Raw genomic sequence first — 24200 nt, forward strand, 5'->3', positions numbered from 1 at the left:
TTTATTTTTTTATATTATTTATTATCCTCATATGTCTATCATGTTCTATTGTATTGTCTAAATAAAGCAATACAGTGTTCATTCATCGCCGTATCATTTTTCAGTACTCCTAATCATTCTTAATCTGTCTGTGATATTTCCTCTCCCAATACAATATAGTACTTTTTCATACATGAATAACACAGTGTCATTTATTCCTGTACAGTGTTCTTACCACTCTTTTCTTACTCTCTGTAAGAGAGCTTTGCAAACTTCAGCATTTTGAGAATCAAACTGTCCCCTGTGTGAAGCTCCATTTCATAGCAAGGTCTCCCAAGATGCCAGCCTGATAAATCAAAGTAGCCAATACATATGGAAGTACATAAATATATGCAAACTCTTCCACCATTTTCTAACTGAGAAACTCCCAAAACTTGATTTTTCACGTGATAATCAACTGTATTTTTGCACTCTGCACTTTTTTTTTCCCAGAAACAGAACAGCAGATAAAATATGAAACAGATTCTGTCATCCGAAAAGAATGAGAAAACCCAGTCCAGGCTCACGTGCTGCAGTTAGTCTTTATAAATGACAGAAAAATTCTTAGTTGCCAACAGTCTTGCAATGCTACTTCAAATGTCACTTTTTTATGGTGGATCTACCTCATGATAGGTAAAGGCCACCTCCAGGCTGACAAGACCTAAAACTTAGGTGAAATATCAAAGAAAAAAGCTTACTCCATGAAGTGCCAAAGTGCTCACACAGTACTCTTGCTCACCGTTCACCTCGAAGGGTACAAGCCAAGGCTTCCATTCCAAACAGTGCTCCATGCAAGATCCACCTCTGCTGTACATAGAGCTACAAAGCAGGGGATTCAGGGACCCCACTTACATAATACACTATAATACATTATAATAATGTGAAAATTATAAAGCCTTTGTAGTGGTTTTGAACAGGCAGGCACAAAAGTGTAGAAAACTCATGGGCTAAACTGAACTTTTTATTGACAACTCTATGAGTCATTGCTCTACAAGTCATTAATGAAAATAAGCCTGATCATTAACCTTGATGACTGAAAAGAATTTAAGACTCAGGCCACAAAGAATAAACAGATGCCTCATAGGCAAGTTACTATATGTAGATTTCTCTTACTTCAAAAGCACACACAAAAGTGTGTATACTTTGCATGTATTTACTTCAAGATAGCATCTTTGCTGATGTAGCTCCAAATTCACTTGGTGTTTGCAGATTATGTATTACTCTTTTAAATTCAGTTCATAATGTTTAATGTAAAACTAATGCCACTGACATTCTGTACGTATTTACTACAGGTGTTTGAAAACTGTGCTGAAAAAGAACACCTTTGGGGATACTACACTGTTTCTTGAAGCGCATTGTGCTGGATACTGCAGCACGGACAAAGTTCTGACTGACAAGAGCAGGAGCCGGGGGGTCAGGAACCGCAGGACCTGCGAGGTACCACCCGTCATTTGAATAAAATCACCCCCTCGGCCGCGCTGGGCCAGCAGGAGCGGCTGCGCGCTGTTGTTGGGTCTCTGCTGAGCGGACATTTAAGTTCGTGCACGGATCGACGGACACAGTGACACCAGCATCGCCTCAGGAAGAGGCAGCGGTGCGTGGAGCCGGCACAACCGCACCGCCACTCGGCTCCTTCCCGCCTTCTGGGGCGAGGCAGCGCGGAGGCGCGGGGCCGGTGGCAGCGGGACAGCCCCACCGCCCGGTGTGCGCAGCTCTGCGGTACCGAGCGGGGACGCGGCGGCCATGGCGGGGCCCGCGCGCGTCTCCGTGGCAACGGCGAGAAGTCGGCGGCGCGGTGGCAGCGTCCACCCGCCAGTCACCTGACCCGAGCCCGCCGATCACGTGATACGGTCTCCATCGTCGCCATCTTGAAGCGGTGGCCGGAGGTGAGGAAAAAACTCTTTTTCTTCATTAAAACCCCGGTGAAACGCCGGGCGGGTCCCGGACGCCGCGGGGCGAACGGGCGGCGGCGGCGGCCGGGCGGTGGCGGCCAGCGGCAGGTAGGGCGCCAGGCGCGGCGGCGGGCGGGCAGGCCCCCGGGCGGCGCGCCGCAGCCCATGTGCGGAGCCGCGGGCGGCTGCGGCTCCCGGCGGAGCCTTCCCCGGGGCGGCCCGTACCGCGGCCGCCTTCCTCCCCTGCCTTGCACCTTACTCACCTCACCGTCTCCCCGGCTTCTCGCGGCTCGGCAGCCCGAGCGCCGGTCAGTGCTTCTCGCCCAGCCGGCGGCGCTGGGCCCGCTGCTCGAGGGCCGCGCCTGCGGCACCTGCGCGTTATAAAGCGGAGGCCGGGCGGGGAGCGGCGGCAGGTGCGGCCGGCGGGGAGCGCGGAGGAGGCGCGGAGGCGCCGAGGCGCCGCGGGCGGGGGTTGCGGACCCGCGGGCAGACGTCCCCGAGCTGCAGTGCCCGGGGGCCGCAGTTGGCAGCGCCGGGCAGCCGCTGGTGGAGTTTCCTGCCCTCGGGAGCCGCTTCGCGTTCGGCTCTTGTGCAAAGCGGTGCTTGGCTTTTCCTGGCCCCGGGGCAGCTCGCCCCGGCTCTGCCGGGCTGGCGGGTGGGGGTTTGACACCAGCGGCGCGGATCTTCCCCTCCGGGCCCTTTTGTCATCCTAGACCCCGCATTTCAGTTACCGGATGGGCTGGGTGAAGGGTACGTGCTGGCACAGGCCTTTGGCAGCGTGAAGTTTTTATGTCGTGGGAGACTGAATCATCTTTGCTCTTAGTGATAAGCGCTATAGTCATTAAAATCCAGATATTTGTGTACAGCTCTTATCATCCCTCTAAAAACCAAAGTCTGCAGCAGTAAGCATCAAACTTACTCTAATCAGAGAATGACATAACACGTATACACCATAGTGACACATCTGATAACTTACATCAGCTACAAGCATCTGAAATCAGTACATCTGGAGGAACTCTCTGTATTTTCATTTGTGACACAGCAGTAGTATGTGGAAGTGCATTTCTTTTATGGTCCATCTAGGATCTTTCCTCTTAGTTTTCCATGGTGCTTTCAGATGAAAAAAAGTAGGGGAAATATTTGCCTATTTAGCATTTACTTAGAAAGTTTTAAAAGCACTGAGGAGCACCATGTGCTTATAAGTTTCCTTAACTCGTTCTCAATTTGAAAATATTTCAAGTAAACATTATGCCTTTGAGCACTTAATTAATGTTAAATCTGCTTTCAGGCAAAGAAGCACATTCATTTACTTTCCATAATGGTTGTAAAACGTATTACAGCTGGTATGGAACAAACAGCAAAGTTTGTATTCCTAAATAGGATGATTTTCAAATAATAACCTTAAGCTTCTTTTAAGTTAATATATAATTGGAGATATCGCATGAAAGGGGCATAATTTTTCTTACCCACATAGGTAGTCATTCAATATACTGTGCCAGATAATAGAAATTGAAGCAAAATATGCACATAGAGACATCTCCTGTTTTATATTTAAAAAGGTAAATGCTTGCATGTTTCAGTTTAATAGTAACTCTGGAAACATACATTGATTCGTGTTAAGACAATACTGAATTTGAATTGAATAAGCAGGCCATTTGGTATACTCGTACGTAAGATGACATTTCTTTGTTTTAAATATATTTAATTTTTAATTTCTGTTTCCTATAATTGATCTACTATTGCAGTGCAGTATTCATCATTTTCAGTCTGCTTAGACAGATCCAACTAAAGGTGTAAGGTCTTAAATAGCTGAGGGTTTAGCCTGTATACCTTTCAAAAGTCCACATGAAAGAACTCAGAACACATTTTCAAGGATGACTGAAAAGATAAATATCTGGCATCTCTTTATGTTCTAAATGTTATATATATTATATAAAAACACATATTGTGTATAACATACATATGTGTATATATAGTGGAACTTGAAGAGGCTATTTTTAGACATTTTTTCAGAAGTAACTTTCACTGTAAGACTTTTCTGTCCAGCTCCTCCACCCCTCACATTTGACCACATCACAAAGTATGTTTTAATGTGAATTTGTACAAATCGGTTTCTAATTTAACCTCCATCAGTACCACATAACTGCCTGTGGTTTATGGTTAGATGTGGTTAAAGGAAGTGGAAATAGTTATTGCCTTTAGCTTTCCCTCAAAACAGAAAAAAATTACTCTTTATAATTTTAGTACCAGTTTATTTTCCCTACAATTAAGGAATTGTAGAAAAAGCTACAATTAGTAGCTTTTCTCAAAAATGACATTTATAATGAGAAGTATGATTTGACACTTGAATGGTCTTTAATATAGCCATAGCAATATGACTAACGCAAGTAAATACCAGAATTACTTTGTTTTCCTAACATTTCAAGGAAAACAAAACAAAACAACTTAGTTTTGTAAATGATGTTGTTGCAAATTGTCATGTGCTTTGGCTACTTATATAGCCATACCACAGTTTTTATAAAGTTAGTGGCATTAGGCTTCCACATTTAGTGGAGGGAGAAATCTAAATAGTACTGGGTTGTATTTTTATTACTGTGCATCTATATATTTTAATATTCTATAAAACCGTTTCTCCTAGATATTATGGAAGAAGGAAGCAGCGTTGCGGTATTGATGCCAAATATTGGGGAGCAGGAAGCTGTGCTGATTTCTGAAACAGTCATTGGCCCAGCACTGCAGAACAGTGAAGATCAGAGAAAATGTAAAACTGATCCACTAATCCATGTTATCCAGAAACTCAGCAAAATAGTTGAAAATGAGAAGTCACAAAGATGCCTTTTAATAGGGAAAAAACGTTCCCATAGTAATGGTTCTGCACAGTCCTTTGACGCAGACGATCTTTGTGAAATTCCAGCTAAAGCGATCGAGCTATCTGTTATTGCTACGAAAAAGACTGAAGAGATACAAGCAGATTATTTTGTGACTGAATGTCTTCCACCAAGCAAAAAAAAGGTGACATGCTACCAGTGTAGTCTGTGTAAGTTTCTGTCACCTTCTCTCTTAACACTACAAGAGCATATAAAACAACATGGGCAGAAAAATGAAGTTATATTAATGTGCTCAGAATGTCATTTTGCGTCTAAAAGCCAAGAAGAACTTGAATCCCACTTCCAAAATTGCCACGAGAATGATGGCAAAAATAGCATCCAGACAGAAGTGCAGCAATGTGTAAATGTGGCAAGTTCATTTTTGCAAGGGCCAGTGGAAGGAAGTGTCAAATCAGGAACTGATCAGACAGGAAATCTGGAATGTAAAGATATAACTCAGTCTAGTCATATGCCTGAGATGGGTAGGAGAAAATGGTATACTTATGAGCAGTATGGCATGTACCGGTGTTTAATTTGTCGGTACACCTGTGGTCAGCAAAGGATGTTGAAAACACATGCCTGGAAGCACGCGGGTGAGGTTGATTGCTCCTATCCTATCTTTGAGGAAGAAAATGAAACTACCAACTTGTCAGAGACAGTTGTAACTCAAACACCTCATAGCGTGGATACAGTTGTTCTTTCTTTGGAAAACAATGAACTTGATATCCATAGTGAGCCTTCTCTTCAGCTTCAGATTTGCAATTCTGAGCAACTACCATGCAAATTGCCAGCAGGAATAAATGTCAAAGAGGAAGAGATGTTAAATCAGTCTGTAGTGCATTCTCCTGCTACAGAGGTTTTAGAGGAGACTGTATCCGATACAGAACAGGATAATATGATAGCTGATAGCCTGCTTTCATCAGCACAGAAAATCATTAATTGTAGTCCAAATAAAAAGGGTCACGTTAATGTAATAGTAGAGCGTTTGCCAGGTGCTGAAGAAAGTGTCTTACCAAAGCCTTTCTTGATGAACACTGACATTGAAACAGAAAAAAACTTAATCTTGGAGGAGTCCCGTGTTGCCTGTGAAGAACCTGATGAAGTTTATTGTTCAGATGAAATGCAGGAAGTAATAATAGGATGGAATAATGCCGAGAAGAAAGATAACGAGTTAAGCCCTAATAAAAACATAACAACTGATGAAAATGCACCTCCTGTTCGAAGAAGGACAAATTCAGAGTCTTTACGGCTACACTCATTAGCTGCAGAAGCTCTTGTTACAATGCCCATCAGAGCTGCAGAACTAACAGGGTCTGGCTTCAGGACTCTGCCTGGGGAAGATGCTGTGGGTGCAGGTGCAGGGCAGGGAGAAGCTGATGGCCCATGCATGGCTCATTCGAAAACCATATCCTCACTTAAGAATCCTTCAGAGGAGTTTAGTGGCTTAAACCAAACTGAATGTGCAATAGTAGAGATACAGAAAGAAAGGCCAGGGTTATCAGAAGCACCAATTAAAATGGGCATCAGTATGTCGCTGCTCACTGTCATTGAAAAACTGAAGGAGAGGACAGATCAGAATGCTTCTGATGATGACATCTTGAAAGAATTACAAGACAACGCACAATGCCAAAATGCAAATGATGCAAATATTCCTGGAAGTAACCTAGTAGAATATATACCTAATGTAGATCGACCCTACCGCTGCCGCCTCTGCCATTACAGCAGCGGTAATAAGGGGTACATAAAACAACACCTGAGAGTCCATCGGCAGCGGCAGCCATACCAGTGTCCTATCTGTGAACACATTGCTGACAACAGCAAGGATTTAGAGAGCCACATGATCAACCACTGCAAAACAAGAATGTATCAGTGCAAACAATGTGAAGAATCCTTTCATTATAAGGTAAAGTTCTTTCCTGTGCATGTCAAAAACAGCTACATATTTAAATATATCTATATATATTGCTACTTTTTTAATAACTGGTGATGCCTCTTTCTAACTCAGTTCAGTCTGACACCCTGGCTTCATTGTCATTACTATCGGGGATTATTGGCAGCAGCACTTTCTGCATATACAATTCAACTATAATTATTCTGCTTTACCCACCGAAATAAACTTGCTTTCTCACATCAGTTATTTTTCTGAGAACTGTCCTATGGACGTGTTAATATCATGTTGGTTTTCTGCCCACGTGTAGCAGCTACTGGAAGAAATGGAAGTGTCAGAGAACTTAATAGTCAAAACTTCAGAAGAATGCTCAAATATGCCTGTTAGTTGTAAGTGTATGCAGAAGAAATCCTGGCAATTGGGGGTAACATGAGACTCTTTGAAGCAGAAATTATTTTTTCTTGTGTTGTTCTGTTGGTCTGGGTGTTCTGTAGAACTTAGATCTGAAATGTTACACACCAGAGCAGAATAATGTACTTCTGCCATTTTTATAATCACAGTTTTAAGCATTAATTCTGATGAGGTTGTTCCTATGTACTCAGTCCAGTACTCAGGAATATAGAATAGATAACATCAGTATGTAGCTGTACAACTGAAACTCTCGAAGGCAACAGTAGCGCAAATTTTCCCATATTTACTGTTGTTCAGCCCTAGTTTGAAAAAACGTACAGGGTGGGTAGCAAAAGGCTCTCCCCTCTCCTCCCCACACAAGTAGAAACAGGAATAACATATTCTTAAGTCACTAGGCGATATGAAATTTGAGTCAATTTTCACACAAGCCATCCTCTAACTTCTAGTTTAATATTGGTTTTGGAGTATAATTCTGGAGAAAGAACTGTTTACCTCTTGTCTATGGGAAAGGGCAAAGAAGGAAGTATTTTTTCCAAATAAACACAAATCATATAATCCTCTCAGTCACTCTTATCAATCCTTTATGTTATTAATTAAATTATTTACTTTGTTTTGTTTCTGGTAAAATTGCCTGTATATAATCTGTGTATATGTTAAAATATGTTTTATAACGGTTGTCATTAAAACTTGAGTAACAATGTCACAAATGATTGCAATATGTAGTGTGTGTTTGTGGTGTATATTTAAACAGGGGAAATTGTTTTTTCAGAGCCAACTGCGAAATCATGAAAGAGAACAACACAGCCTTCCAGATATCTTTTCGACAGCTACATCTAACAAACTAATAGTTTCCAGTGAAGCAGATGAAAGAGAAGGTACTATTTATATTTAGTACTTGAAGTAAGAAAAAGTCACTCATAGCATTACTTCTTCTTGCTATATTTGTGTAAAACTGGTTTTAAGATCTTGTGCTGTAATGTTTTCATGCCTGTTCATAATGTTCTCTTTCAGTGTGCAAAACTTACCATGGTCGGTTTTGAGAAACCTTACTGACATTTAGTGGTAGGTAGGACATTTTTAGCCCCTGTAATTTGACCTTGTACTTCTTCTTAAGAAAAACAACTGGTATGGAGTATTACTCTGAATTTTTAAGGGAAAACAATCTTCTTCTCCTTCTTTCAGCAGCTACAGTGTTTTCCAAATTGCCTACAGTAAAAAAAAAGCAAGCTTCTTTTAAACTCACTGTGGTCATGTAGGTTGCTGTCAGCATATACATACAATACCATCCATTCTGTGTGTAGAAATTCCTGTATAATTATGGTAATGTCCAAAATGAGTCATTTGGTTTAGCTCTAGAGAGTCAAATACAAAGTATTCTAAAAATGCAACCTGTATTTGTGACGGTTGCCAAGGTAACAGTAGGTATTCATTTTCTGGATGTTTGCTTAACTGTGTATCTGCTTATAATTTAATAGTGTTTGTTTTAAAAACAACAACAAGACCTAAACCCTTGATGTGTTCAGTTAGCAAAATAGGGGGAAAATAGCCAGATTTTGAAGTTTAGGATAAAATGCGGTCTTAAAATCCTTTGAGTATCCTGGAGGCCCAATATTTATTATTGCACCTTTAACGGATCCTCTTCTCTGGTGACTTAAAGTTCCTGAAAATATTTACAGCATTTATCTTCTGAAGGCAACACAGTAATTATTAGTATTTTGCAATTTTAGAGCACTGTGGAAAAATGCTGTTAATTTTATCACCTCTGAAAACTTGTTGGCTGAAGTATTTCCGTTTTGTGTGCATTGCTCTTTTCTGTCCTGACTGTGGTCTCTTGTTGGTTTAAGATAGCAAAATGTGCACAATAATGATACTTAGATTGCAGTTGGAATTTCTGGGTTCTACTCTCACCTCTGCAGCTGAACACAGTGAGTGTGAAAGTAATCATTGAAATTAATGCAGCTACTTGTGAAAATGGTTCTAACCAGCGTGAGCCAGGCTGGACACCTTGAAGCATTAATGATTTGTCCAAAGCAACATGGTACGTGTCAGAATAAAGTGAGATCCTTAACTCTTAACTCCCCTCTACTCTGCCCTGGTGAGACCACATCTGGAATATTATGTCCAGTTCTGGGCCTCTCAGTTCCAGAAGGACAGGGAACTGCTGGAGAGAGTCCAGTGCAGGGCAACAAAGATGGTGAGGGGAGTGGAGCATCTCCCGTGTGAGGAAAGGCTGAGGGAGCTGGGGCTCTTTAGCTTGGAGAAGAGGAGCCTGAGGGGTGACCTCATTCATGTTTACAGATATCTAAAGGGTGAGTGTCAGGAGGATGGAGCCAGGCTCTTCTGGGTGACAGCCAGTGATAGGACAAGGGGCAATGGGTTCAAACTGGAACACAAGAGGTTCCACTTTGAGAAGAAACTTCTCAGTGAGGGTGGCAGAGCCTGGCCCAGGCTGCCCAGGGAGGTTGTGGAGTCTCCTTCTCTGCAGACATTCAAACCCGCCTGGACACCTTCCTGTGGAACCTCAGCTGGGTGTTCCTGCTCCATGGGGGGATTGCACTGGATGAGCTTTCCAGGTCCCTTCCAATCCCTAACATTCTGTGATTCTGTGTGATTCTTCACTGCTATCAGCTCATGCTGCCTCTTTTTCTGGCTTTCAGTATACAAGTTAGAAATGTGAAAGCTAATTACTTCATCACCTTCAGGTAAAATGACCCTTCCTAACTCCTTTTGCCCCCATCGTTGCCAAAGGCATTTCAATTCAGGACAGTGATCTTTAGTGCTACAGAATGCCTGAGATACCTGTCTGAGGTTGGGGTGAGAGAAGACAGGCTGGGGAGAGCCTGGTGGTAGTGGGAATGGTCCCTGTTAAGTAGGTTTGGTTTTGTTTGCTTTCAAAAGAAATAGCATTAATGTTGTGATGGAAGTGATAGGAAACAAAATATTGTTAGTTTAGCTGGTTACAAACATCTGTGACCACAACTTGGACTATTAGTTATTAGAATGGTTCCTTTGTTTTAAACCAAGATTTTTGAAGATGTCATGATACAGGAATAACTAACTTGCAACGTCTGAAACATGTCAGATTTTGGGGAATACTGTACCTTTTGAGCTAACACCCTTTTTAGGTGACTGAAAATCAAGATGCCTGTCTGCTTTTAAAACCAGTGTGTTTTAATAAGGTGGTTTTAGGGTTTATATCCTCATCTTGTAATGTAACTTCCATGAAAGAGGAGCCTCTGTTCAAGCAAACTGACTGCTTTCAATTTAATTACTTCAGATTTTTTTAGATATCTTTTTGCTCATTATTATCTTATAAAAGTGCTGCAGCCACACGCTTTAATTGATTGTTTACCCCACATGCAATTCAGCAATGTGGCTTGAATGCAAACAGTTCTCCTTTTAAACTTTTATTAACTCATACTGTGGAATGCTTAAATTATTTCAGAATCAATTTATAATCAAATTGCAATACCACTGCAGTACAACAATCCCTTGTCAAACAGATGTCATCCCTATAAAGCGACACAAAACAAAGGAGTTTATGGCATAGCATCTGTTTATGTGAAAGATGCCTGAGCTGGAACAGTTTCATTTCTTGTTTATGAAAGAGTTAGTCCTAAAAGTCTCTTTATTCATCATGGTTGTACAATAAATTAAAAGGGAGCATTATGACACTGGATGTGATCAGATTGTAAATGTCTAATAATGAAGGAATAGGGTAATCAGCAGCATTACAGGAGCACCTGTTACTGCGCCAGAACAAAGATCTGTCATTTCCACGTTCACTTTAAAGAGAACTGGTGTCCTCCATCCAGAAAGCAAAAAAGGCCCCAAACCCAGAAGACAGAAGCTGTTGGAGAGGGTGGGGGACACAACTGCTGTTTCGCTGCAGCCAGAGAGTATGTGATTTATTATAATTTATGTGCATTTATTGAAGGAATAAATATAAAGTAGTGATTGGTATAAGTAGTTGCTCCTACATGTGTGCTACTGGGTGGTTAGATACTTATAACTATGCAGTAGATAATATGTTTGCATAATGCTTTAAAAATCTCATTAGATATTGTTTGTTTTAGGCTGCCTGCCCAATAAAATACCCAATTCGTAACAGAAAATACATTTGGAAGCAGTTTATTCTAAAGCTGCAGAATTTAAGATGGAGAAGCCATTCAAGTAGAGGATGCAATAGCTCAACCTTCACACAACCCCTCTTCTCCCATGGATCTGCAGCCCAGTGTCTTTGTATTCATTTGAGATCTTCCGCATAAATGTACATACATAAAAGAATCATCGTAGAAATATAAATTCCAAAGTCTCCAAGCATATAATTAAGATTGTTTTGATAATTTACATTAAAGAAAAAAAAATGTAAAGGAAGAACTCTGATATATTCTGCTTTAAAGCTGACTCACAAAGAATTCATGGTATATATTACTTCCATATTATTTTTATAAGAATGCTACAAGAGTGAGTGCTCTGTCATGTTTTAAAGTAAAAAATATAAAATATTTTTCCTGCTATCTTGGTACACACAGATTTGTTCAAATTTTATTTCAGGCTGTCTTTGTATTCAGATTGCTATTTTATTTAACGTATAATATTGTGTATTCTTCAGAATAACCCTCTGGGATTATCAGCCCTATCTAATTGCTTTGCATCTTGAACCAGAAGTGCTGGATTTTGGAGTGAAAGTTTAATTAGTGGTGATTGTCACTGACTGTTTCAGTTAGCTGTGTGACTGTATCAGAAGAATAGATCTATAACTTCTTTTTTACTTAATTCAGTGCCCACCTGTGGGAAAAGAAAATATCAAAGTGAAAAGTTGAATTTCCATTTTGGATGACTCGTGCTACTGGTTTATTCTGCAGTGTCTGCTTAGAAGAGTTTTACCATAAAGATTGTTAATTACTGCTTTGATAATGAAAAGATTCAGTCTGGATTATTGGAATCCAGCATAATCAAGAGGAAACTCCAGAACAAAATTATCTTTACAAAATCTCTTCAGTATTTTGGACTTAGGAGATGGAACTTCTCTTTACAAGATAAACTGTACAGGTCCTCCTGAATTCAATCTGTTTGTCTCATTCCTCCCTTCTTTAGCTAAAAATGTAGGAAGTGATAAAGGAGAGAGGTTCACTGAGTTTTTCTTACTCCAAACTGGAAAGAGGTTCATGGTATTTGGACCTAAGCAGAGATGTGTCTGCTTTCCATCTTTTTGGAGTCATTTTTTCAAATGTCAGGCTCGGCTGTCTTTTCAAACTGTGCAGGGTGAACAGTGGAAACCCTCCTCTCACTTTGACACGGACCGTCAGTGCCCTTGACAAGCCTTTCATAGAATTCTTCAGGATTCACAATTCCCATTTGGGACATCAGAACTTATACTTTCTAGGGAGGGGAGTTATTTTTGGTTTGGGGAGGAGCTGGGAGGCCTGGGAAGCAGATCACCTGCTCATATGATCAGAGTTCCTAAGGCACTATCTACTAAAACCCATGCAGCTAATACAACTTTTTCTGTCCCACCTATGATCTTCTGGTGGATCCTACTAGTAGTAAACCCCTTCAAACACAAACTAATTATTTGTTTGTGCTGGATATGTGCCTCATATGAGCATGAGTTTCTGAAGTCTGTTCTTGCAAGATTTGAGCTTGACTTTGTCACCCACACCTTATTTATTGAATTGTATATTTATTTTGGTTTGGGGATGTACTTTAGTAGTGATCTTTAGCCACCACGGAAATTCTCCAAGGATCTCTATCGGAGTTTCTTCAAAGCCCATTTACATAACTGAGAGTAATGGCTTGACTGTTCAGCCAGCTAATAGGAATTTGGTGTAAAGATAAAATCAATTTGAGCACCTTACTTGTACTTGGGGGTAAAAAAAATCCAATGACTTAGGCTAGTGAAGAGCTTGGATGCAGAAAGAAAACCCTTTGATTTTAGTTTGATGTTTCTTTTGGCAGTAGCGCTGATTTAAACAGCTGCAACCTGGGTGTTCCTTCGTGTTTCTGCCGTTCTCGCATTTGGGGAGCGCATGAAGGCTGCATGGTGGGCTGGAATGGGAAAGTGACCTACACAAGAAATACCATCCCTCTCCCCAAATGTTAATATTTTAACCCAAAGCAGTTCCATTATTCAATGAGGGAGCAGGAATAGGGCTGTTCAAGTCTAGACACATCTCAAAAATACTCAAACTGCACTTGTGGGCACACATTTTCCCATGTTAAATTAGTCATTAGCCTTTGTCTCTGCAACCATTATTTTTTTCAAGATTCTCTTTCATTCTGGAAAGGAAAAAAAATTATTTTTGCTACAATTGCTTTTTAGTAATTTGGAGAAGTTCCAAATTATTTCTTAACACATCTGGTCAGTATCTATTTTTTAATCATTTCAGATCCTTCTGAAAGTGTGAGCATATGTGGATGATAAAGAGGCTTTAGGTACTTTGGGAGGCCTTTTGTTTTTCCGTGTTTGCCATTGGAAACTTGTCCTTTCTCAATGCCCATCTTTTCCTTTGGTTTGATTCAGGGGTTCAGCGGTTTCCACATTTTGTGACCTTTCGCTGTAACACAGGATTTTAACCCAGCTGCAGGAAGAAGGGAAGTGTCCACATAGAGAGAAATAATGTTAATTCATGTTTCATAATTCAATTGTGCTGAAATTGTCATCTGAGAACTTCTTACAATGCTGAATGCAACTCTCTAAAATAATGGATTTCGTTCCATATAGGAAATAAGACTTCGGTTCAGAAACTGTATAGATGTGATGTATGTGACTATACCAGCACAACTTACGTTGGTGTACGAAACCACAGACGAATTCATAACTCCGATAAGCCATATAGGTAAGTGTCTCAGTTATTACTGGCTAATGCCACATGCTTGGTTTACTTGTTTTCACTAAAAGGGTTACTTAATTGCTTATCGAATTTTGAAGATATTGCTAAAGAATTGCAATTACCTAATTTTACTGCAAATTTGAAGGAGCCACCCTTGCTGGTTGATTCAGACTATGTAATTAAGATTTGATAATTTTTCCTGGATGCATCTTTCACTAGAGCAGTCTACTGCTTATCTTCAGTTTGAAGCATTCAGATGTGGAAAGAGAAATAATTACATTGTAAAACTGAACTTTGACCAATAACATATTTCTTGAACTCCTTGCACACCTAAGTTCATTTTGGATTTGCTTTATTGCAAAGTGTTCTCCATTGTCATGTTGTTCCTTTGCACATTGGCTTCTACAGAGTGTGGCAAAATTCCCCCCTTTATCTTGTCACCAGTCCTGTCATCTTTTTCAAACGTTTCAAACGGTATTAACACTCTCACCTAGGATCAGATTTTATAACTTTTCTACACAGCTGTTATATTGATTTATATATGGACTTTGATATCTAAAATCACATGTAATACTATAGCTCAGGTCCCCAGCAGAAAAATAAATCATGCGTTTGTCTATTGGTTGCTGTATAAATTCCTGCAAATTCCATCTATGCTTATTCAGTGTGGATCTTTGTCCCTCTCTAGTGGCTGGAAAATAGACCTGAGTTAATGGCATTTTTTAGCTAATATATGTCTACCTTTTTAATACGAATTCTGGAAACTCAACACCTTAAATTGCTGAGTTCTCTTTTGGTTAAACAAACCAAGAAGCTATGTTGTGTTTTGATTTATGCATTGTAATGATATCCCATAACACTAGCAAAAAATTGCAACACGTTTGCCCAGAGAGCAAATGTGGAATACAAATAGTTTGGGTTTTTTTCTCCTCAGAGTCATCCCTGTTGTTGTTATTTGTTATTTAGTGGGGTTGGAACAGCAGATACTGTAGAGTGTCTTGTATATGGTAGTTTTCTGGATTGGTGTTATCCAGCCTGTTGGATTTGGGAACCCTTGAAAATTTTCCATTGGTGATACAGACTGCTGCATTCTAAATTTAAGCCTACTGATTTGGCTTGCTTTTCTTCTTATTTTTTCATAAACCCTGTAGACACATCTGCAGGCCTGGTACGATACTTAAACCACAGCCAAAAACCATAAAGATCCAGTATTTATAGTATTTCACAGAATCACAGAATATCAGGGGTTGGAAGGGACCTGGAAAGCTCATCCAGTGCAATCCCCCCATGGAGCAGGAACACCCAGCTGAGGTTCCACAGGAAGGTGTCCAGGCGGGTTTGAATGTCTGCAGAGAAGGAGACTCCACAACCCCCCTGGGCAGCCTGGGCCAGGCTCTGCCGCCCTCACCATGAAGAAGTTTCTTCTCAAATTTAAGTGGAACCTCTTGTGTTCCAGTTTGAACCCATTACCCCTTGTCCTATCATTGGTTGTCACCGAGCAGAGCCTGGCTCCATCCTCCTGACACTCACCCTTTAGATATCTGTAAACATTAATGAGGTCACCCCGCAGTCTCCGCTTCTCCAAGCTGAAGAGCCCCAGCTCCCTCAGCCTTTCCTCACACGGGAGATGCTCCCCTCCCTTCAGCATCTTTGTTGCCCTGCGCTGGACTCTCTCCAGCAGTTCCCTGTCCTTCTGGAACTGAGGGGCCCAGAACTGGACACAATATTCCAGGTGTGGTCTCACCAGGGCAGAGTAGAGGGGAAGGAGAACCTCTCTGCTTCTGAAACACGTATTCCTCAAGCCTTTCATAGTATGACACAGCAACCTGCTGTATTGCTGCCAGTTTTATAACCATAAACATTTTTGTTGTTGTTGTTTGACAAAAAATGCTGGAAATTAAACTGTAGAGCCTCCAATTATGCATTTTTGCAGATTCAGTACCTTCTGGATTCTAATACTGCACAGGTAAGTCCTTTCAAAAATAAAGGAAGTAATGTCAAGTATCCTGCAGTCTCCAACTGTTTCACGCTATAGACCAGACTTAGTAAATACTGGACATTGTACCATTTAAAAAAAAAAAAAGCAACTGAAGTCCTAATAAAGACACAGAGTTTTAGCTGAGCTTGACAGCTTTTGTTTAAAAATATTTTATAGAGGAAGCTTGTGTGATATTGTTATTTATGAGTAGCATAGTGTTTTGTCTAATACTTTGAGATCTAAGTCCAGAGATCTAAATCTAGATCCAGACTGTTTTATGTATTTGTATACAGAGGTATTGTGACAGAAGCATAATGGTTTGAAACTTTGACATTTTATTTTAAAATGCATTAAGTAGAACACATCTTCTTGAGGAACAAGACTCACTTCTAAGTACACTGTGTCCCCTATAGCTTTTAGGGTCATAATCTGCCCTTGCAAAACAGCTAAGAAATCTGCATCAGGGCTGCACCCGCTCAATCGCATCCACAGCTCCCTTATGCTTTGTGACGCTCACCAGCTTCAGTAGAGGTGTGCAGGACAGATGTCAGGAAAGAACGTAGTCCATATACCTCATGATTCTTGCTCAAAGATGAAGGCTTTTTTGGGCTGCAAAAGATTCTCAAGGCCGAAAACTTCATCACTTGGACTTCTGTAAATATTGAGAGTCTTCAGCTGTAGTCTTTCTAGTTACCTTTGCTTTCTCTTAGGTTTTTGTTTCTGGAATAGTATTAGCAGTTAATTGTCAGATTAGTTTACTTCTTGTTGTCTCTTTAGATGTCGAGTATGCGACTTCGCCACCACAAATATGAATAGCTTGAAATGCCATATGAGGCGCCACCCCCAGGAGCATCAGGCAGTGCAGCTAATGGAACAGTACAAGTATGTAACAGTTCTAATTTGGCAAAAAGCTGTGATAGTAGCGATTTTATTATGCTAAGCTAGAAAGCAGAGTTCAGATTCTATTCTTTTCCCTCCTAGATTAATTCTTTGTTTCAGTGACTTTTTTTTTTTTTTTTGAGAGAGAGAAAGGGATTTGATGTGGCATTCCCAGGTAATGTTTGTGCTAGCTTGTTAAACATGGCCATGACCTGCCACTGGTACAGTATTCAGCTTTTTCTTTCCAGAATGGGGTGGTTGCATATATACTGTCTATTGCAAGTAGACTCTGGATCATGTTAATTACCAAAACCTGCCTGGAATTGTTCAGGAGAATGCATGTGCCAAAATCATGCCCAGGAGGCTTCTAACATTTAACATTGTAGACTGTTAAATTCCAGTACTCAGGAATGTTCTCTGGCTTTGTTTAATGTCCTAGTCTAGGCACAGCCTTTTGTATATACATATTAGTGAGAATCCAGATTGGCATCACACTGCCCTAGTTAAGAACTGGTACGAACAGTCATTATGTTTAAGTGAGTTGTGTCCTTTGTAGTATGTCCATAAATATGTGGGGTTTATACATACATATATATATGAGAAAGTTGGCACAAATACGTGCAACTGTTTGCTACTAATTTGCAACAAAAAATAGAAGCTGGGGAAGGAAAGAAAATCAGGAATATACTGAACTTTTGTTAGTGGAAGATTTTAAAGGCAATAGGAAAAATCCAAATAAAGCATATTCACATATGAGTTTCTTCTTGATAAAATCTGCTTCTACAACTTCGGAGGCTTACCACTGCATTTTTCCCCAAAATGCACTTGAACAGTAAAGTTCAATAATTCAACGTAGGCCAACCAGTAGGGCAAATCATGCTGTAGAGTTGAAAAGATTCTACTACTAAACTCAATGGTAAAATAATTTTGTTTCTCTGGGAATGCCTTGCATATAATGTAACTATATATTAACTATATGATTGTAAGTGTAGCGCATCAGGCTAAAAGCTGTTGAGTTTCTGTGTCTAAAGCAGTCGCCAACATTTGGCTTGTGATATTATTCTCAGCAAAGTAAATCTGATCAGTAAATCACCTGAGTAAACCAATGTACTTCAAAAAACGAGACTGCAATTAAAAGGGGACAAAAAACAAACACTGAACTGTTACTTCATTCACTGTGTTACCAACCCACTGACCAAGCGGTGATAGTGCCGCAGAAAAATCATGCGTATAAGATGACTAGTGGAATACCTGTGTAAATAGAATGGAATTAAGGTTATTTGTTGATCTCTGTATTATGTAAAAGAAAATAATTTTGGCCTAATTTTATCTGTTAATTAACTATAAGGTCTGCTTTACGTTATTTTTAATGACAACATTGTTTTGCAACAGCCTTACTAGAAATATTAACATTCTCAACCTCAAAGTGAACTTGCCTATATTTGAAAGCATCTGCTTTCTTTACTAGCCTTCAAACTGGAAGGAAAAAAATAAGACAGTACATTTCAAATCAAATAATAGAGAAAAGTGAGTTAGAAGGACATGCCTGTTGTTCCTCAGCAGGACAGAATTATCTTGCTACATAAGCAAGGTACCGTACCATGCCTTCACCTAACTTGTGAGATTTGTGCTATTCTCCACCATCTTCTACTGAGCAGAAATAGTTTCCTGTATATGATTATTTACAAGGCATTAAGGACTATATCCTAGTGCCATTAAGGGAAATGGTAAAACCTTACTGAACTGTAGCTTGTAACACTGTTTGACATAGGCCTATACGTGTTTCCAGGTCTATTTCTGAAAAATTTACAAAAACTTAGTAGTATCATAGTCATTTTAACAGACCAGTGTAGCATATCAGGATCACATTGCTTGAGCAGAAAACATCTTACTCGCACTGAGGAATGAGATGGACTGAGATGCATTCCTAGCTATAATTTACTAGAATAGGTCACCTCCAGTTTCTAGAAAAATTTGATCCTGGCCTTTTCCATGTGATTTGAGAAACTGAAGACTTCCAAAGTAGCAGGTCGCTAAGTAAAGTAGTTTCCTTGTCCAAAAGACAAGGAGCTACGATGCCTTTACCATGAGTACTCTTCTGCTCTGGAGTGATGTGATGCAGTGTCACTCATCTCCTTCACGCTGAGATGACTAATTTATCATCTTAGAAAACACTTGTTAAAAAACTCCTTTGTTGTATGTTCATATATGGAAAAAGTCCTATGGGATTTGATCAGTCTTGAGTTGTGTCCTTAAGTATACACTACATCTCCATGTAAATAGGATTTATTCTTCAAGGTCCTTTCCAACTTCAACAGCTCTGTGATCCTTAAATAAACCAATACATGCTACACCAGGAAACGCTTTTTTCATTCAATTAAAATTATCAGTGCTAATTACACAGCTCCTGCTTGGTTCAGAGCAATGGCAAAGAGAGCTCGCTCCCTGCCCACCACATACCACACTGATGGACTCCGTGTTTCTGCAGCCATCAGAACTATTGCGTTTTTGCAGTATTGAAACAGTTTTAGCAGGCCAAACAGATAAGATTTTAATTCATTTAAGAAGTCGGAAAAAACCAGACTTAAAAATTCTCAGACCCTGAAAATAGTCATACAATTCAGAATGAAACTTTGCAAACTAACTTGCCTGAGTTATGAAACCTGTCAATTCGTGGTTCTCCTTTTCAGTATCTCTCTGTTTACTCAGCCCTTTGGAAAAACTAATCAATTACTAGTAAAATTTAAATTCAAAACGTTTCTCTTTTTTCCTTCTCCACTTTTTCCCTAGGTGTTCTCTCTGTGGATATGTGTGTAGCCATCCTCCATCCCTCAAGTCCCACATGTGGAAACATGCAAGTGACCAAAACTATAACTATGAACAAGTGAACAAGGCTATTAATGATGCAATTTCACAAAGCAGCAGGTATGTCTGATTTACCTTCCAGCCCTATCTTCTAGAGATTTCAAAGGACCCACCTCTGATCCAAAATAAAGTTCCTGTCGAAAGCAACAGCTGTACCTTTTGATATTTTTTCGGTTTTTATTATTATTTCAGGTTTCAAGGACAGCTTCCTGACAAAACCGTATTAGAAAAAACAGATGAAAGTGCAGTACTAGCAAGTTCAGACAACTTGGTGTCTTTTACAGAGTCTATTAACCAGACTACGAATGAAATTTCAGGTTCTGATGAAAATGAAAAACCTAACTTGATGAATACCTCATGCAGTTTAGATAAGAACTCCGCTCTACCCCATCTTGGCACAGAATACTGTGTTCTTCTCTTCTGCTGCTGCATTTGTGGTTTTGAGTCTACCAACAAAGAAAACCTGCTGGATCATATGAAAGAACATGAGGGTGAAATCATAAACATCATCCTAAATAAGGACCACAGCACGACTCAGAGCATAAACTAGGTGAAGCAGTAAGTTAATGAGAGGGTTTCCTAGAGTAAATGTTTTCTTTCTTTGCTGTTTTTTGCCTGAGAAACTTGCTAAAGAGAAGAATTACAAGCAAAACTTGATTTCCCATCCTGAGTCCTTCTTTCAGTAGGAGTACAATATTTTAGCCAGGGACCGATGAATCATTTAAGAGATAAATATAAGAAATGGGGAATAGAACGATCCCCTTTTACCTGTTATTTCTCTCTATGGTGCCAAGAACGTAGGATTGTTGGGTTGTCTTTTCTGTTGTCAGGTACTAGTCAGTAACAATGCATTAGTACAGTACGTTAAAACCCAAAGGTATGAAAGCTTTGTATCAATTGAAAAGCTTTTTGCTTCTTCCCTCTGTTATTTTCCAAGTATTTCAGCAAAGAACTTTTCACCTTCCTTTTTGAAACCAGCAACAGACCAGATACAGATTTTACAGTGTGATCTCATAAAATCTGCTGCCAGGATTCTGGAAAGCAGGGAGAGGGCTGTGGGTGAGGGCACATGCGTGCTTGCATGCACACACAGGCATTTCGGTTTTCCCAATCTGTTTTTAAGGCCTTACAAACTCCAAGTCGTCCTTCAACAAAGACTGCTATCCTTTCTAGCGATTTAGAGCAGCGGGAGCTGAGGCCCCTAGAACCATTTTGCTAATAACTACTTGTCTGATTGGGTCCTAACTAAAAAATTGCTATATTTTAAATTGATAATGTGTAAAAAATCCTTTATAATAATGACCTGCTGTTTCTTAATGGTTTGCTTGATGCATTCAGCAGAACTATTTAAAAAAAAAAAAAAGCTTGTCTTATGTCACTTTTCATTTGTGGTGATTACTTTGCAGTATGTATGAGTGATGTTTTTAATAAGAACAAGATATTAACAATAATTGCCACAAAGAGATGTAGATTAAGCCCATGTAGATTCCTAAAGATGTAGGTGAGCACAATGTAGGATTTTGAGAAACGCTTTGGAGCTCTTGGAAATCCCACTTGCTGTCTAAATTTCCCATTTGGCTGTCAGAGCTGTAACTGTAGAAGTAATTCAGTGAAAGACAGAGGAACCTTCCTGTAGAAAATCATATTAAAACAAAAAGCAAAGAATATTTTCAGCAAAAACTGTATCCAGTCACTTGTAGAATAAATGTTACTAGTGCATATAATATGGATTCATAAAGGGAATTAGGGATTGCTTTGTTTTTCAAAGAAACACATAGAAATCTCTCCCTTTTAAAGCCTTTAGCTGCTAAAACTACAGTGCTGGGTATTTTTTGGTTGGTTGGTTGATTTTTTTAAGTTACAGCAGTTTGGAGTAGAAGATTTTCATTGATGTATCTGTTTAGGATATTATCGTATTGGCTAATTACCTGGCAACTTTGTTTAGGTTATTTATAAAGTGGGCTACTTAAATTGTTTCAAATGCATCAATCAAGTAGTTGCATGTCCAAAGCAGCCCCTGAGCAGCCAGATTTAAACTTTCTAGTTTGGTCATGTATTTTTGCTTTTAATGAAGCATGCCTGGTTCCTGGCATGGGGATGCAGTTACCTGATTTTTAGTAGCTCATTACTTAAAAAAACTACTTACTCATAGGAAAATAGTATTTTGTGGTTACTTCCTGTTTATACGTTTCTGCTCGCAGAAATAAGCTACAACTGTAAATCTAAGATGGTGGCATACGTAGTGTACAGTCTATCGCACTACAACAAGGCTTGGTACAAATTTATGAAACAACATAAAACCTGAAGGCCGTGGTAAAGGCACTAAGATTACAAGTACATTTGATGATATTTTTTTCAAGTAATATCCTCAATTTGACTTGTTTTGGGGGGTTAAATATCTATTTTTTTGATTACAAATGAAAGAGCAGAAAGTATGCATTTTGCTATAAAAATTGGTCAGGATAGAATGTCAAAGCATTTTTGTTTCAGATATTTGAGGTGTTTTAAATACATATGTGAAGTAAGTAGACTTTCTTTTCAGTTATTTTTCGTATCCCTACAGATGGATTTTATATTTGAAAAACATGGTTTATTTACATGCTCTCCAATTCAGTTAGAGATAGTAAACTTTTAATTGGATATTCACACTGGCTTATTTTACCTTCAATATAGAATTCGTGCGAAAATAATACATTATCTGGAATAGATCTAAAGTTTCTGCTTTAGAGATCCCATTTGTTGAAAAGCTTAGAGATAAAAATATATCTGTAGTAATGCTAAACTACCCATCAGTATTCACAGAAACAATATTTTGCCACATAGTTATTTTTGTGTAAAGGGATAATTATTTTGAAGTTGCTCAGCTAGTGAAAGATAAAAAGTTAAGAAACTTGCATTCATAAGCTAAGAAGGAGATGGCAGTGAACCAAGACATAAAAAGCAAGTGATCTTGAATCAAAATGGACAGTTTTGGTGTATGCGCAAGTCTCACTTGCGGCATTAAGTACAATGCACCAGGAGCCGTTGTAATGGGATTCCTAAGCAGGATGTGTCTATTCACGGTTGTTCTTTGCCATCCTGTTGCTTTTTTATTTTTGGTCATGTGCTCCTATAAAATAGTAGAAAGCCAGTTGCCTCTAACAAACCGTTATCAGTCCTAACAAATGCCAACAAATAATTCTTCCCCATATGCACAGCGATTTTTGTTAACTGTCTCCATGGTGCTTGCCAGGAGTTACCCACTCATGATTCCCATGGACTTCATCAGAAGTTCTGCGTGTGAAGTAATTACAGGCTTAATTTTTCTGAAAGCGAAATTATTCCTCAGGTTATTTGCTTTAGAAAGTGTATGGTTGGCTTGGTTGCATGTTATGTAAGGGGGTTTTTAAGCACATTTCAAAGTCACCAATACTGCAGTCTTCCCCTTTCTTTAAGCTTTAAAATATTTTCAGATCTTGCATCACAGAACTGTCAGATGATCGGCTGCTCCCTTCCTGTTTGTTTAAATTGTATTTTATTCTGTGATATGAACTGTAACTTGCAGCTTTGTTTTAAATGCCTATACTTCTACTAAAGAGAAAACTTCCTTCATACTAGACTATACTGATAAATAGGTGCATATTTCATCTTTCCAGTTTATGCTTGGCCTGGAAAAAGAGTGGGATTCAGTCAGTTATTGTATTTTCCTCTTTCAGAAGCACTTATTTAATCATTTTTTAAAATGTACAGTTGGTGCTCAAAGTAACATTTGTTAAGATATATTTAATAGAAGTTTACATTTGCATTTGATATTCATGGACATGGGTACATGTATTTTTTTAAGAAAAGGTATTGTAACACTATGGCACTGCTTTTATAGCCAAAGTATAAGAAATTTAGAAAACTGACATGTAAAGACTGCAGTTAATTCTGATACTGTATCTTATTAAATAGGATGACTTTCGTTTTATAAAATTATCCAGCACATTAAGCTGCATGCCTTAAGCTCTCTCTAGGATTGTGTTCCTGATAGACGACTGTTTGGAACTATGAAGCAAAGTCTGTAGTACTACTTTAACTACCTTCTGAAATACTGTACAACGTTAGAATAATTTATTTTGCTTTACAGGAGTTTGTCACGTATTGACTTTAATATTGTATTTTGGTAATAAACTTTTTTTGTTAAACACTTTAGTCACTTTTATTTGACCCATATGAAATATGAATATGGAAAATTCAAACACTGTACCAGTGTTTAGAGAGATGGTAACGCGTTTAGATTGAAAAGCATTTGAAATGTTTTACTGCCATTTCTCACTCGTGTGTCACATTATTATAGTTTTAATACGGCTAGTACAAGTTTTATAAAAGTAACTGTAGTAATGAAATATGAAACTATTAAGTAAAAATACTTGTAAGCCTGCATGCAGTTCTGATGGGACAATGCTGAAGGACAGAACTGCACTTTGAAAATTCATAATGAAGCTAGTGGGAGTTTTTTCCTGAATTTAAATGGAGTGAAAGCCTTATGCAGCTTTTTTCAGGTGATTGACTCTTGCTTATCCATCACATAAGCTAAAATATATT

The 24200-nt window shown here is 39.1% G+C and overlaps 1 protein-coding gene and 1 long non-coding RNA gene across 6 annotated transcripts in view; one reads left to right on the top strand and one right to left on the bottom strand.

Moving 5' to 3' along the window:
• LOC139829036 (uncharacterized) overlaps positions 1 to 24200 on the bottom strand; it is a 249759-nt gene that overhangs the window by 224022 nt on the left and 1537 nt on the right. The gene's annotated exons all lie outside the window — the stretch shown is intronic.
• ZNF507 (zinc finger protein 507) lies at positions 1815 to 23800 on the top strand. 4 transcript variants are annotated; one of them, XM_065848399.2, is made up of 7 exons: positions 1815 to 1904; positions 4549 to 6680; positions 7846 to 7951; positions 13804 to 13918; positions 16668 to 16772; positions 19560 to 19694; positions 19827 to 23800. In XM_065848399.2, exons 2-7 carry the CDS (start codon positions 4554 to 4556, stop codon positions 20182 to 20184), a joined length of 2946 nt encoding a protein of 981 aa, XP_065704471.1. In that variant the 5' UTR covers positions 1815 to 1904; positions 4549 to 4553; the 3' UTR covers positions 20185 to 23800. The 4 variants fall into 4 exon arrangements, with proteins under 4 accessions (XP_065704471.1, XP_065704474.1, XP_071670420.1 ...); XM_065848401.2 differs by having other exon boundaries at positions 1900 to 2018; XM_065848402.2 differs by lacking the exon at positions 16668 to 16772.

Source organism: Patagioenas fasciata, chromosome 13 (genome assembly GCF_037038585.1).
Source record: "Patagioenas fasciata isolate bPatFas1 chromosome 13, bPatFas1.hap1, whole genome shotgun sequence".
In the NCBI taxonomy this organism is placed as follows: Eukaryota; Metazoa; Chordata; class Aves; order Columbiformes; family Columbidae; genus Patagioenas; species Patagioenas fasciata.